This window comes from Pseudocercospora fijiensis (genome assembly GCF_000340215.1).
Source record: "Pseudocercospora fijiensis CIRAD86 unplaced genomic scaffold MYCFIscaffold_4, whole genome shotgun sequence".
In the NCBI taxonomy this organism is placed as follows: domain Eukaryota; kingdom Fungi; phylum Ascomycota; class Dothideomycetes; order Mycosphaerellales; family Mycosphaerellaceae; genus Pseudocercospora; species Pseudocercospora fijiensis.
In genome coordinates, this window is record NW_006921535.1 from 2,394,463 (window position 1) to 2,407,297 (window position 12,835).

General features: G+C 42.4%; 4 protein-coding genes across 4 annotated transcripts; 2 read left to right on the forward strand and 2 right to left on the reverse strand.

Annotated features, from left to right (window-relative positions):
• Positions 1-193: 193 nt before the first annotated feature.
• On the reverse strand, positions 194-899 carry MYCFIDRAFT_64258 (uncharacterized protein; the record flags this gene model as incomplete). The annotated part of the gene is made up of 2 exons (XM_007927733.1): positions 194-549; positions 710-899. 2 exons carry the CDS (start codon positions 897-899, stop codon positions 194-196), a joined length of 546 nt encoding a protein of 181 aa, XP_007925924.1.
• Positions 898-1,341, forward strand: MYCFIDRAFT_174533 (uncharacterized protein; the record flags this gene model as incomplete). Its single annotated transcript, XM_007928193.1, has 4 exons — positions 898-929; positions 974-1,057; positions 1,084-1,182; positions 1,212-1,341. The coding sequence occupies 4 exons, from the start codon at positions 898-900 to the stop codon at positions 1,339-1,341; spliced, it is 345 nt and encodes a 114-aa protein (XP_007926384.1).
• Positions 1,342-5,393: 4,052 nt separating this feature from the next.
• Positions 5,394-5,597, forward strand: MYCFIDRAFT_174534 (uncharacterized protein; the record flags this gene model as incomplete). The annotated part of the gene is made up of 2 exons (XM_007928194.1): positions 5,394-5,475; positions 5,521-5,597. The coding sequence occupies 2 exons, from the start codon at positions 5,394-5,396 to the stop codon at positions 5,595-5,597; spliced, it is 159 nt and encodes a 52-aa protein (XP_007926385.1).
• A 21-nt stretch (positions 5,598-5,618) lies between these two features.
• On the reverse strand, positions 5,619-6,815 carry MYCFIDRAFT_36163 (uncharacterized protein; the record flags this gene model as incomplete). Its single annotated transcript, XM_007927546.1, has 1 exon — positions 5,619-6,815. One exon carries the CDS (start codon positions 6,813-6,815, stop codon positions 5,619-5,621), a length of 1,197 nt encoding a protein of 398 aa, XP_007925737.1.
• Positions 6,816-12,835: the final 6,020 nt, after the last annotated feature.

The window sequence follows — 12,835 nt, forward strand, 5'->3', positions numbered from 1 at the left end:
CTGAGAGAACTATCAAACAAACGAAGGTTGAATGTCCGACCAACGAAGCCTATACCTGCGCCGCGCTGTTGATGACATGCGAGTCCCAGTAATCCTGCCATATTTACACCCATCGTATGCCGTGCTCTAGACGCCTTGGTATGCACAAGAATGCTTGAAGTATTCCATATCCTTCCCAAGTCGCAGCAACCCTTTAGTCCCAAGCATTCTCCTGACTATCCCTTACACATTTCCTCACTCTCTTCTTGAACTCTTTCTGGTTTTCTCTCCACAGCTTCCCTGCCTCAATATTTGCCGGGCTTTCGTCGTTCGGACTACTGAGCATGCTGATGACAGAGAGCAGTATCGTTTCGGGAGTTTGTACAGGTGACCATCGCTCTGCTGCTGACTCGTAGCCATACTGGTCTTCTTCGGGAGGATGAAGAATCGAGATGCAGACTTCGCCATTCTCGTAGACATTGGGATGGAAGATCTTCGTTTCGAATTTGAGCTTTGGAGGTTGATGTGGGTAGTCGGGTGGGAAAGTCATTCGAGCGCGAAATACACCACCTAGTAATGAAGGGTTCTATTAGTCGGATTCGTGTAGCCTCTTTTGAATTCTGTTGTCTGAACACTTGTTTCTGCAACTTTCGTCCTGTGCAAACCAGCTCTTTTCCAATATCTCTCTGGGGCCTCTGATGTCCGCATGATAGCATACGTTCATACTCACCTCCGTACATCGTATCCCCCTCGTCACTCAGCATGAGCATGATCTCCCACTCAAAGATGTTGTCTCCAAGAAGTCCACAACTTATTCCAGGTATGTCCTTGTCATTTTGCATCTGCTTCAACTGCTTGCGAAGGAGGAGTGCCGAGCTAGACGACCCTCCAGGTGAGGCAGTATTACTCCTCGAGGCCATGCTGGTGGCGGGGTCGCGCAACCAGTCTGAGTTGAGGATTCAGGGGATCTCGATTTGGCTGTGTGATTCTGAAGTGGTATAATCTATGCGTGGCCTTGTGGTACCGGTTCGCTTGGTGCTAGAGAGATCTTCGCGAGTTTAGACTCGATCAATGCTATGTGTTGGCAGGATCCTGCCGTGCAAGAGTGGCTGACTCGATGCGGATAGAACTACTGTACTTGAGCGGGATCCTTAACTCTGGGTGCTATCTGTCAGTTCCAAAGCCCAATGATGTTGAAGCAATGTGACGCCTTTGTGGGAGAAAGAGTGAAGGAGCACACTGGCAATGGAAGTCACGTACTGGGTGGAGATTCCGAAGCTCAAGCGTACCGCGATCCCGATGCCTAGGGAGGCCCATATATACCAGATTGTCAATGGAGGTTCTTACCGCCTCCTCTACTAACCTACCTCTACGACCAACTTTCTATATTTGCCCTCGTACTATACTCGCTATTGACTCGTAAAATGCCTTTACGTATCGATCTCTCGCTATAGAGGGCTTAGATAACCTTATAAGTTAATAGCGGTACTATATAAGGCGAAATCCTATAGCACCTTATATAAGAGACTAGTTACTAGATAGCTCTTTCTACGCTTTATCGGAGGCTTAAGGAATAGGGAGTTAATTATAGCTATTACGCTTACTATAACCGAGTTAATAATATCGAGGCACTAAAGATCCGAGTCGTATATACCTTCTCCGCTTTACGCTTAACTAATAAAGAAGCGGTTAAAGTACTAAAGATAGATGGATTTAATATTAGCTAGCGGAGATATTAACGGATACGTTAAGAGCTTAGATTAAAGAAGGTATTATCGCGAGATAGATAGATAGAAGCGGAAGAGGAGATAGTAGAGGTCTTATAGGAAGAGCTCGAGAAGTCTACGGTAGAGTCCTTCGGCCGACGGTACCTATATACCTATATTAGGTCTAAATACAATATTATTAGCAGAGATCGGCTATATCGTATAGCTTGCTTACTAAATCCTAAAGGGTTGCAAGTCCGCCGTAAGCGGGCGCGAGAGTACTATAGAGCGATTATTATACTAGGCCCTAGCTACGTAATATTAATAGATACTTACTATAAATTCGAGCATTAGGGGATATAGATCTACGTAGCTATTAATGTCTACTCGCGTTATATTATCTAGGTCTATATAGGGATTACTAGCCGCATAGCTATATCTATACTCGCTTAATATATTGCAACGATTAAGAATAGTAGTATAATGCTATAGATTATCCGATTAGACCGTAGGGCGGAAACGATTCTAGCCGCGGACGCTTACTATACGACTCGCCTTACGACTCGCCTTACGACTTATAGTAACCCGGATCCGGAACTAGAACTAGAACTACTAGCTTTCGAAGACTGCTTTAAATACGGTACGAGCAAGATAAACTAGCGGATCGAGGTATAGTAGCGCTAGCAAGCACCTGCATTAAATAGCTAGAGGGGCTATTTTTACGAGTTACTACGCGAGTTGCTATACGATACTAAATTGCTAGCCGATCGGATTGCCTTCCTTATAGTCTATATGCCAATTATACACTATAAAGTCCTCGAATTTGTTTACCTCTAGAATAGCTATCGGATTAGGAAGTAGGCTAATCGACTATACGTCGTACTAGGTATTCCGCATATTCTATGCTATTATCTAGAGCTAAGCGGGCATTCTTATTAAGGTATTCCTGTACCTAATAGCGTACTTGATAATATAGAGCAAGACCTTTAAGGATTCGGTATATATTAGATTCTATAGTACTCGCTATAGACTCGCTATAGACTCGCTAATAGACTCGCTAATTCCTAGATCTTAAAGCCTACCTACCCGAAGCTACGCTTACTTAGTGTTAGATAGCATTATAGACTCGCGGCTTCTCGTATCTAGTTAGTAGTAGCGAGAATAATAGCGACAGAGAGCGAGTTTACCGCTAGGTATACTTACTTCTTCGATAGCTAATTGCCGAGTATATAGCTATAGGGTTAGGGCCTAAACTAATAGAGTTAGATAAGCTATTAGCAGCTCGTAATTAGACGTTAGGTAGGGCGAATACCGGGGCTAGATTAATTAAGTTTGCAAATAATATATACTAATCTAAAATAAGGGATTTGCGAGCCGGCCGCGAGCCGGCCGCGAGTCGCTTATTTTAGTTCTATTTCCTTCTTAATCTTTCAATTCCTATCTTGTTCTACCTCTACACTACTACTATAGTTCTACCTTAGTTCTACTACTAATAATGCCTATCTAGGGTACCTTTTATACTATTACCGGCGCTAACTATATAACACTATTAAAAGCATACGCATTCTGTAACTAATGTAGTCTTAAGAACCCTAATCTACTAACCGAGCGATTTATACGCGAGCCGTTAGTAGTAGCCGTAGCTACTACCGCTACTACGAGTTTAACTGCGAGTACGGTACGAGGCTTTAATGCGTTCCCTTCTCTACCTAAGGCGGCGAATACTATACGCAATGCTACTATTTAGTAGTATAAGCCAACTTCTCGACTAAATACTAGATCTCGGAGCCTCTCGCAACGTCTACTAATACCTATACAACTATTAAAGGAGCCAATAAAGGTATTATTTACCTACCGCTATTTAGTTTTTAGCTAGCGAGTAGAGGTTTCTCGTAGGGGTAGAGTCGACCTATAGGAATATAATCCGCTAGTCCTATAGACTTCTATTACTAATATCTAGTCTAACAAAGACTTCGAAGAAGCTAACATATTACTTATAGACTAGGTTCTTAGTCGGATTGACGCTAAGGACCTACCGTAAGGTAGCGTCTATTAGGTCGACGACTATATAGACTACTTCTTCTATACTGATTTCGATAATAAGCGCTTATTACTAGATAAAGTCGCTTCTAAAGTACTCGGCCTAGGACTAGTTAAAGAGGCTCTTATACTCTTTAAACCGCAAATAGGAGGGAAAGCAACAAAGCAGCTACTAATCTATTACCTTAAAATCTGTATCTAATAATAGCGGAAGCTATAGTAACAAAGGCAACTAAAGCGGAAGTACCGGCTAAGTACTCCTACTACGAGTAGTAGCGCGAGTGTTATAGCGAGTTAGGACGGGGTTGTTCTATCTATAGAGATTAAGTAAGAGAAGCTATAGAAGGAGAAGGTAATCGATATAAAAAAGCCGCCTAAGTTTATTAACCTAAGCGGCGAGGATACTACGAGGCTACCGCGAGTTACGCCTATTCTAAAAGAGTCGAGCGAAGCTAAGGACTAGCAAGATAGCTAGCAAGATAGCTAGCAATATAGCTAGCAAGATAGCTAGCAATATAGCTAGCAATATAGTTAGCAAGATAGCTAGCAAGATAGTTAGAGCGGATAGAAGAGTTAGAAGCTAAAGCGTACTTAGAAGCTAGTTAATCTATTGTCTATAGAGATACGATCGAAGAAGAAAGGAAATAGAAATATAGACTCGTAGTAGACTCGTAGTAGACTCGCTATAGAACTCGCTATAGAACTCGCTATAGACTCGCTCCTTAAATATTATCTACTAGTAGCTCGCGATCGCTATTTAGCTATAGCTCCTTCTATATCGTATATATATCCTTAGACTTAATAATAGCCTTATTCTTAAGCTATTTAAACTACGAGAGGCAATATCCTTCTAACTTATCGAACTTAGCTTCTAATGCCTTAATCTTTGCCTCTAATATAGTATTCTTTGCCTCTAATATAGCATTCTTTGCCTCTATAGCCTCGACTCGCGCCTATATCGCGGCTAGCTCGCTATTTCTATCCTCTTCTTTAACCTTAATCTCGCTAGCAGTATAGCTACTCTTGCCCTAATACTTATAATAAGCGTAGACTCTCTCTCCTTCGATATCTAGTACGCGATACTTATAGCCGTTATCGTAGCGAGTATAGAAGTAATATAGCGATAGTGCTAGCTTTCCTTGCTTAGTCTCTATAATAATACCCGTAGCCGAGTATTTACGCAGTCTATTTAATACTACCTTCTTCTTTTATAGATTTGCGGCATCGTCGAGGAGGTCTTACTATATCTGCTCGCTATAGTACTAGAAATCTTTCGTATTTATAGTCGTAGGACGTCGAAGGCTAGAGCGAGTTAGTAGCGAGTCTATAGCGATGCGCCTCTTAGCTTACGATAAATATAGTCCTCCTACTAGTAATATAGGTACTAAATCGGGTACTAAAGTACCTATAGTAGCTATAAGAATAAGGTCGCGCGAAATACTAGTTATAGCTCGAAACGGTAGTAGTAGTAGTAACGCTACTATCGCTATCGCTATCGCTGTCGTAGTCGCTATCGATAAGGGTATAGGAAGAACAATATAGCGAGTCTAGGCGCGAAGTTATAGCGAGTCTAAGTAAAGTTTGCGATATAGTAAGGAAGGCGCAACAATAATAGGAAGCGACAATAGACTAAAGTGAAGCTAACCCTCCATTAACAATCTAGTATATATGGAGCTCCGTCGATGCCGATATCTTATCAAGTTCCGAATGATGTTCAGGTACATGTACGCACAGTGGCAACGCCGCCAAGGTGGAAAGTAAAGAGAGGATGTAAGATTGATCATTTCGACATCAGTTCGCTCAGTACGACCGGGTATCACAGCATTTAAAGATCAATCCAATTCCACATCCAAGGCAGCTAGCTCCAAGTAACACTCCAAGCATCTAGCTCTTTTACAGAGCATTCGACGCAAGCCACGCAGCCCCTAATGATATCAACGATCCAAGGCCGACCAGCTTCTTGCCCCAATCTCCTCCAGCCTGAGCCATATCAAGTGCAACCTTTCCATCGTCTTTGGCAGCACGAATGATTGCCTCACTTTCCTGTTCCCGCTCGATCGGGTGCGCCTCTGCGAATTCTGCCTGCTGCCTTTGGTAGATGGCACGTAGCGCTTCCAGATCAGACTTCCAATCTCCCAGGCTGCCACCTTTGGCGGAGCCGACCTCGACACGTTGAACGCTGCCGAAGAAGTCAAGCACTCGTCGATCCCTCGCAGCTTGTTCACCGCCTGGGAACAGGTCGTATCGCACCCCAGCATCGCTGTGGACCCTCTCGAAAGTATAAAAGTCGAAGAGCTCTCCGAGTCTGACGTCCGCAGACGTGCTGTTCAGTCTCGTTTCCAGGAACTCCAAGTTGTAATATGTCCATCTGTCGATAACAGCCACACCAACATCTTGGTCTGCGTGATGGCTATAAGAGCTCTGGTCCTTGGCCGAGCTTCCAGTGGCAATGATATTTGGTGTGTAGAAAGCCGTATACATTGTATTTGCCTGGCAGGTATCGATCATGAATAGCAATTCGTGGTACCGTTTCTTCTCCCACATTTGCTCAAATGCATCCGCCAAGTCGAAGCTGCTTATTTCTTCGCTGTCTTGAAACTTCAAGAACTCATTACCACCGTGCCCAGTCATGTATATAAGGATATTGCTGCGATCGTCCGTCATTAATCTCTTACTCGTGGGGTGTGATGCCGGCCAGCGATCGGTCAGCAGCCTGATAAAGTTCTCGACTGTGACCTCGTTGCCTCTATAGTCCACCTCGATTCCGCCCATACCGGCCATGTCCTCTGCCCAGCCTGTATTATCGTAGAGGTCTAATTGCCTGCTCTTGTCATTGAACACGCTGCCCGGAAATGAATTTCGAGGGTTGCATGCCATATCATCGGGCAACATCAATATAATCTGGCTATCCGGTATGCCTAATCGTTTTACGGTGCGGTACAGGCTGAGAGTGTTTGCGAGATGACGATAGTTGAACCAGAATCGCGACGTGCTGACTAGAACGGCCCAGTTCGAGGTGTGAGTCGCGGCAGAGACATCGGTCAAGGCCAGCAGAGCCAGCAAAGCTGACGGCAGACTGAATAGGCGCATGGTCGACGCAGAAATGTACTACTGGAGATGTGCAAAGGTGTGAAGATGTCGATGGCTACGAAAAAAGTGGAAGGGAGCCACCTTGAGCTTGGTTGGTAGGTTCCAGCTAATCGAGTCGCGATCACGTGCGATGCCAATGGAGGAAGCTGCTTACTCAGCTGGTTCCTGGTTCTCCAGCTGGTTCGCGGTTTGCAACTATCCGGGGTTCCGTCACACACTCCTCCCCGCTGTTCGCGGGGGTTCCGGCTATACGTAAAATCGCTTTTTCTTAGTAGGCTACACGTAAAACTCGACATAGTGGTAGGTTCTAGTCCTATATAGATATCTAGGTATATATAGTATTAAACCGTAAGTCGAGGCATTATATTAGCTAGTTTATCCGAGTATATACTACTATATAGCAGCTATAGGACCTCACTGTCGCTATTTCTTATGTAATCCTTAGTAGGCGCGTCTACCTTATTCTAAAGCGTATATTCCTCCTATTTCTTATATTCTACTATACGGATTGTATATAAAACTTAGTATAGGGCGTAATAAAGGCAAAAACGTAAAAAGGGTGCGAGCTAAGCGGTTAACCGAGGTAGAGAGGGCAGAGAGGGTAGCAGATCGCGTCGTTTCGAGATACTACGAATTAGTAGCTAAATCGGATAAGAATAAGAAAGTTAGTATTCGAGCGCTCTATAAGAGTAAGAAAGCAACTCGCCTATATTCTCGTATCTACTAGCGGTTAAGAGGCCGTAGGTCGCTATTCAGTCGGCTATTAACTAATACTAAATTAGACGAGTCTTAAGAGATAGCGCTAGCGGATTATTATCGAAAGAGGGACGAAATAGGTATATTCCTACCGGTACCGCTAATTACTATTATAGCGATAGATATACTAATAAGCCTACTACTAGAAGGTGTATCGAAGGATATAATACCGCTATTTAGTATAGACTAGGCGGACCGCTTTCTAAAGCGCTATAAACTTAGTAAGGTTAAGTCTAAACTAATTAAGGTATAGCGGAAGGAAGCTTACGACCCTTCTACGATAAGGAGCTAGTTTAACTGTTTTAAGGCGATAATAAAGCGACTAGACGTAAAGCCGCGGAATGTATAGAATTTCGATAAAACAGGCTTCCGAGTTAGAATTAGTAGTAACGAGTATATCGTTATAATAGATACGAAGCGGCGCGCCTAGACCGAGTATAATAGTAACTATACATATATAACTATCGTCGAGACCGTAAACGCGTTTAGTAAGGTAGTAGACTATTAGTTAATCGTTAAAGGTATAATAGTCTAAGAACGGTAGGTACCGAAGGAAGGTAAGTCTATTACTGCTACTACTATTGCCCTTTCTAAGTCCGAGTCCGCTTCCGAGGCAACGACGACACCTACTAACTATACTCTCGTTCTTAGGCAAAGACAACTTCTTAATTACTATTAACGAGTCTAGATATATAACCGACGATACTATAATACATTATATCCGCTAGTTTAAGCGAAAGACGAAGCCTAAACATCTAAACGAATAGAGGGTGCTATTATACGACAATTACGGCTCCTATTGCTTTAAGGAATTTGTAGCCTTTGCAAAGCGGTATAAGATTTAATTATAGGGCCTATAACCGCATACTTTATACTTTATGTAGCTATTAGATATAATCCTATTTTAGGCGTATAAGTTAAGGTATAGGCAAGCGGTGTTACAGGCTATATACTATAGCGTTAGCGAGTTTAGAATACCTAAGTTTGTAGAGGCGCTCTTAGCTATTTAGGCTAAGACATTCACCTCTTATAATATTAGGTTAGCATTTCGAAAGATAGGCATATTCCTAATTAATAGGGAGGTCCCTTACAAGTATATTCGAGATTAGTATAGAGCTACTAACCGTAACTAGAACTAGCCTACCTCTATTTAGGCGCTTCGTAGTTGAATTCGTGTATGTGCTCGTAACTTCCATTTCTATACTATACTACATTAGGTTTAGCGCTATTCGAGATCTCATTCTAGCGAAGCGCCTAACGACAAACCGTTCTAGGCGGGTGCAGGCTCGCCTATCTACCTACTAGTATATACATATTAGCTCGAATACCGCAACAACTATTACCCGTAGTATAGCACTTTATAGAGACGGTTCCTAGATAATTCAGTAATTAAGGATATCCGCTATTTTAATAATACTATTGCTTTACAAATTCGAGAATTATTATTAGGAAACATGAATTGCTAGTCTCGCCTAACTCGTTTGTCTACCCCTATATGCTTTATAATTAAATAAACGACACTCTATAGCGACAACAAATCGTCGGAGGTCTACCTTTCTAGTGCCCTCTACAACCTCCGCGTGTCTATCTAATCTGTACTTCAGCCTATATAGTCGCTTTGATCTAGTAGGGGAAACTATCTCTTTAGTCCTTAGCATTTAGAACTTTAACCTATAGCCTAATATCGACAAACGCAGTATAGGGTCTAAGAGTTTAAGTGTTATATAGGCTCCGCTATAGGTCCGTATGTCCGTAGAATAGGGTTCAGATTTCGACCTCGCCGCCGCCGCCGCTGCTACCGCTCTAACTCTTTAATTCCTCTAGCACTCGACTAGCGCTACGCTATACGGTATCTAATTCCTTTAGCACTCGATAGCGTCTAGTATAGCGTTTAACAAGCAGCGCCGTAAGCAGCGCGAAAATGAAAAGGCTACGCGCTAGAAGAAGCAGCGACTTAAGCGATAAGAACTATATTAAGCGCTATTGCTAGGTCGCTCTACTATTATACGCGTACGTCTAGACTTTAGCGTCGAGCTACTAATAAAGCTGCTACAATTAAAATCTAAATAGCTACGGCACTTCTAGCGACGTATCGAGAAGATTACAGATCTAGAGACACCGCTTGCGCGTATATAGGAGTTAGTATAGCAAGCAGGCTAATTTAAGGAAACTGTCTAGTACTAGGCGGAGATTATTAAGAAAGGCTTAACCAAAATCCTCGAATTCAAGCACCCTAGTTTAGCATATACTCCGACTCTACCGCAAAAGTTAGTAATATATGCGCTTATCTATAGCTAGAATAATATCCTATTTATTGCTCGTATAGGCGAGGGAAAGAGTCTACTATTCTAGGGCTTTATAATGCTAACTAGTATAATAACTATTTAAGTAGTTCTATTAAACCGCCTAGGCGCCGAACAAGTAGCAGCTATCGAGCGTATAGCTAGCAATACTAGTAATATCGTCTATTTAGTATATATCTCTACTAAGAGCAAGAAGATCGACCTAGGCATATTCGAGAATATCTAGAAAGGCAAGATCTAGTACCTATTACTTAGTCTAGAATAGGCAGCATTACCTTAATTCCTTTTCTTACTTAATAAACTAGAGGTCCGCGAGCGAGTCGGTCTAGTTATTATCGATAAGGCGTACCTAATCTACAACTAAGGTAAGCCTTCTAGTTTCTAAGGCGAATACTCGCAGGTCGGTTAAATGCGTAACCGCCTACGCATCGACACTAGTACGCTATTAGCATCGGCGACTATAGATAAAGAATGCACTAAGTATGCGATAAAGTATGCCGGTATACGTAAGGAAGGCCCTAACCCGTACGAGACTAAGATTATCCGTAGTAGCATCGATCGCCTAGAAATTATATATATTATTAAATTTATCCCGAAGGAGTATCTAACCGACTACGACATACTATATATAGTAATCGATAATACCGTATCCTATCTACTAATTCCTAATAGAGAAGAGAAGGAGATTACGAAGGGATTAGCAACACTATAGAATATGCGTAAGTCCTTAGTATTTATCGATAGCTATAAGTATATTACTAACTTTGTCGATATCGCCCGTAGCTAGTTGCTACATCTAACTAAGGATAATCCGGATCTAACTAAGAGGTACTAATATAGCCTAGTAGGTCTAGGCGTTAATGCTACCCGTACTATCTCCTTCTATACTACGAGGGTGCTAAAGCCGGACTAGGACGACCGATACGACGAGTATTGCAAATTAGACTCCGCTATTCGTTATATAGCAGCTACTACTATAGCAAGCATTAGGTTAGACGTACCTAATATCGCTAATGTATACTAATAGAAGTTTAATATTACTCGCAATCCTAGAGACCTTTAGTAGCGACTTAGTCGTATTGCTCGGCGACTAGCTCTATTAAATATAAAGGGCTTCTTCGATAAGCCGCACTTCTATCGACCTCGTGCATTCTTCTTCGTGCTATACTATACCGGAGATTATATTAAGCGAATGCTAGAAGGCGCTAATATGCTTTCTATTCTTCTACTAATATAGATATAGTCGTAGTCGCAGTCGCGCGGTCGTAGTCGTAGTCGTAGTCGTAGTCGTAGTCGTAGTAGAGGTGCTTATAGCAGAGGCAGAGGCATATACACTGCCGGACCTAGTAGGTTGCGACAAGAGCTTCCTAGTAAGGATGTTAGTAGTGCGAGCGACTAAGACGATGTATATAGTAACGCTAATACCGATGCTAGAGATAGTGCTTCTAGAGGCCGTAAGGGCAAATCTAAGGAGAGTAATATATAGAATAAATCTAAGCTAGAGAGCCGGAAGAACATTCTAAAGGTCTTCTTAGGTACGCTAAACGATTACCTAAAGATACTAGGCCGCTGCTTTCGAGTAGTAATAAATAAGCACTATAGAGAATACCTAACCTAGTTTCCGACCCTACTCGGCTAAGTAGATAGAAGAGATTGCTGCAACTTCTATAACACCGATCTAATAGCTAATCTACCTAAACTACTAGTTAAGCGCGTTAAGCTAGTTAACCTACTAGGTAAAGGTACAAGACCGAGCTTTAGGCTTAAGCATATTAAGAACTAGTGCTTAAAGAAGATTAATACCCTATACCCGCGTAAGAACCGCCTGTTTCGTATACTAGCTAGTATATATATAAAGGATAGGCTAATGTAGTCTATATCGGAGGTCTTCCTTCTAGCTCGGTTAATAGACATATAGGAGGATGTGAATCTTAGCAAAGATCGGTTACTATAGGTCGTACTAGAATTAAATAGATAGTAGTATAAGGATACGGATCTCGACGAGTTGCTTACTATTATTATTAGCATTGCTAAAGCTGTATACGCTAACTAGGATACCTATAAGGCAGAACAGAAGGCAAAGTAGGATGCTATAGCGAAGGCTATCGTAGATGCTACTAAATAGGTAGGAGAAGAAGAGGGTCCTAAAGGTAGTTTAGCCGATCTACATCTAGTAACCTATAGGACTCTATAGCAGATAGAGGCAGAGTAGCGCAACCTAAACTAGTTATTAAGGCGATCTGCCTTTGCGAATACTATACGCTAGTCCGGTATATAGGGCAGCCTAGCTTAGCAGGCTTAACAGACTTAGTAGGCTTAGCAGACTTAGCAGGCTTAGTAGGCTTAGCAGGCTTAGCAGGCTTAGTAGATACCTACTACGGCGGCGGTACCTTCTAACCCTCCTTCTAATAGCACTAATCCTACTAGGCCTTCTACCGACGTACTACTAGCTAGGAAGCGCTAACGCCGTAGTGCTTAGCTATTAGGCGCCCGTCGATCTGCCTCTGCCTCTACCTCTACCTCTGCCCTTGCCGAAGAAGAAGAAGAAGAAGAGATAACTGTCGATAAAGCAACCGAGCGGTTAACACAAGCCTATATTAGTCGTCGTAGTAGTCGTAATATTCGCATTCCTACGGCTGCTAAGGGTCTATATAGCGAGGGCGCTCGTACGAGAAGTTTGAGTGCAGCAAGTAGTCGTAGTAGTAGAGTTAACGATAATATCCTATCCTAGTATCTACCGAGTAGGTAGTAGAGATTGGAATTGGCATTAGAATTAGAATTAGCATTAGAATTGGCGCTAGCATTGGAATTGGAATTAGAATTAGTATTAGCTGTTAATATTCTGCGAGAGCATGCCTAGTTAAGCTGCTTCTACGAGAGCTAGCGCTAGAATTGGCGGTGAATTAGCGCTACAATTAGCGGTGAAATGGCACTAGAATTAGCACTAGAATTGGCACTAGA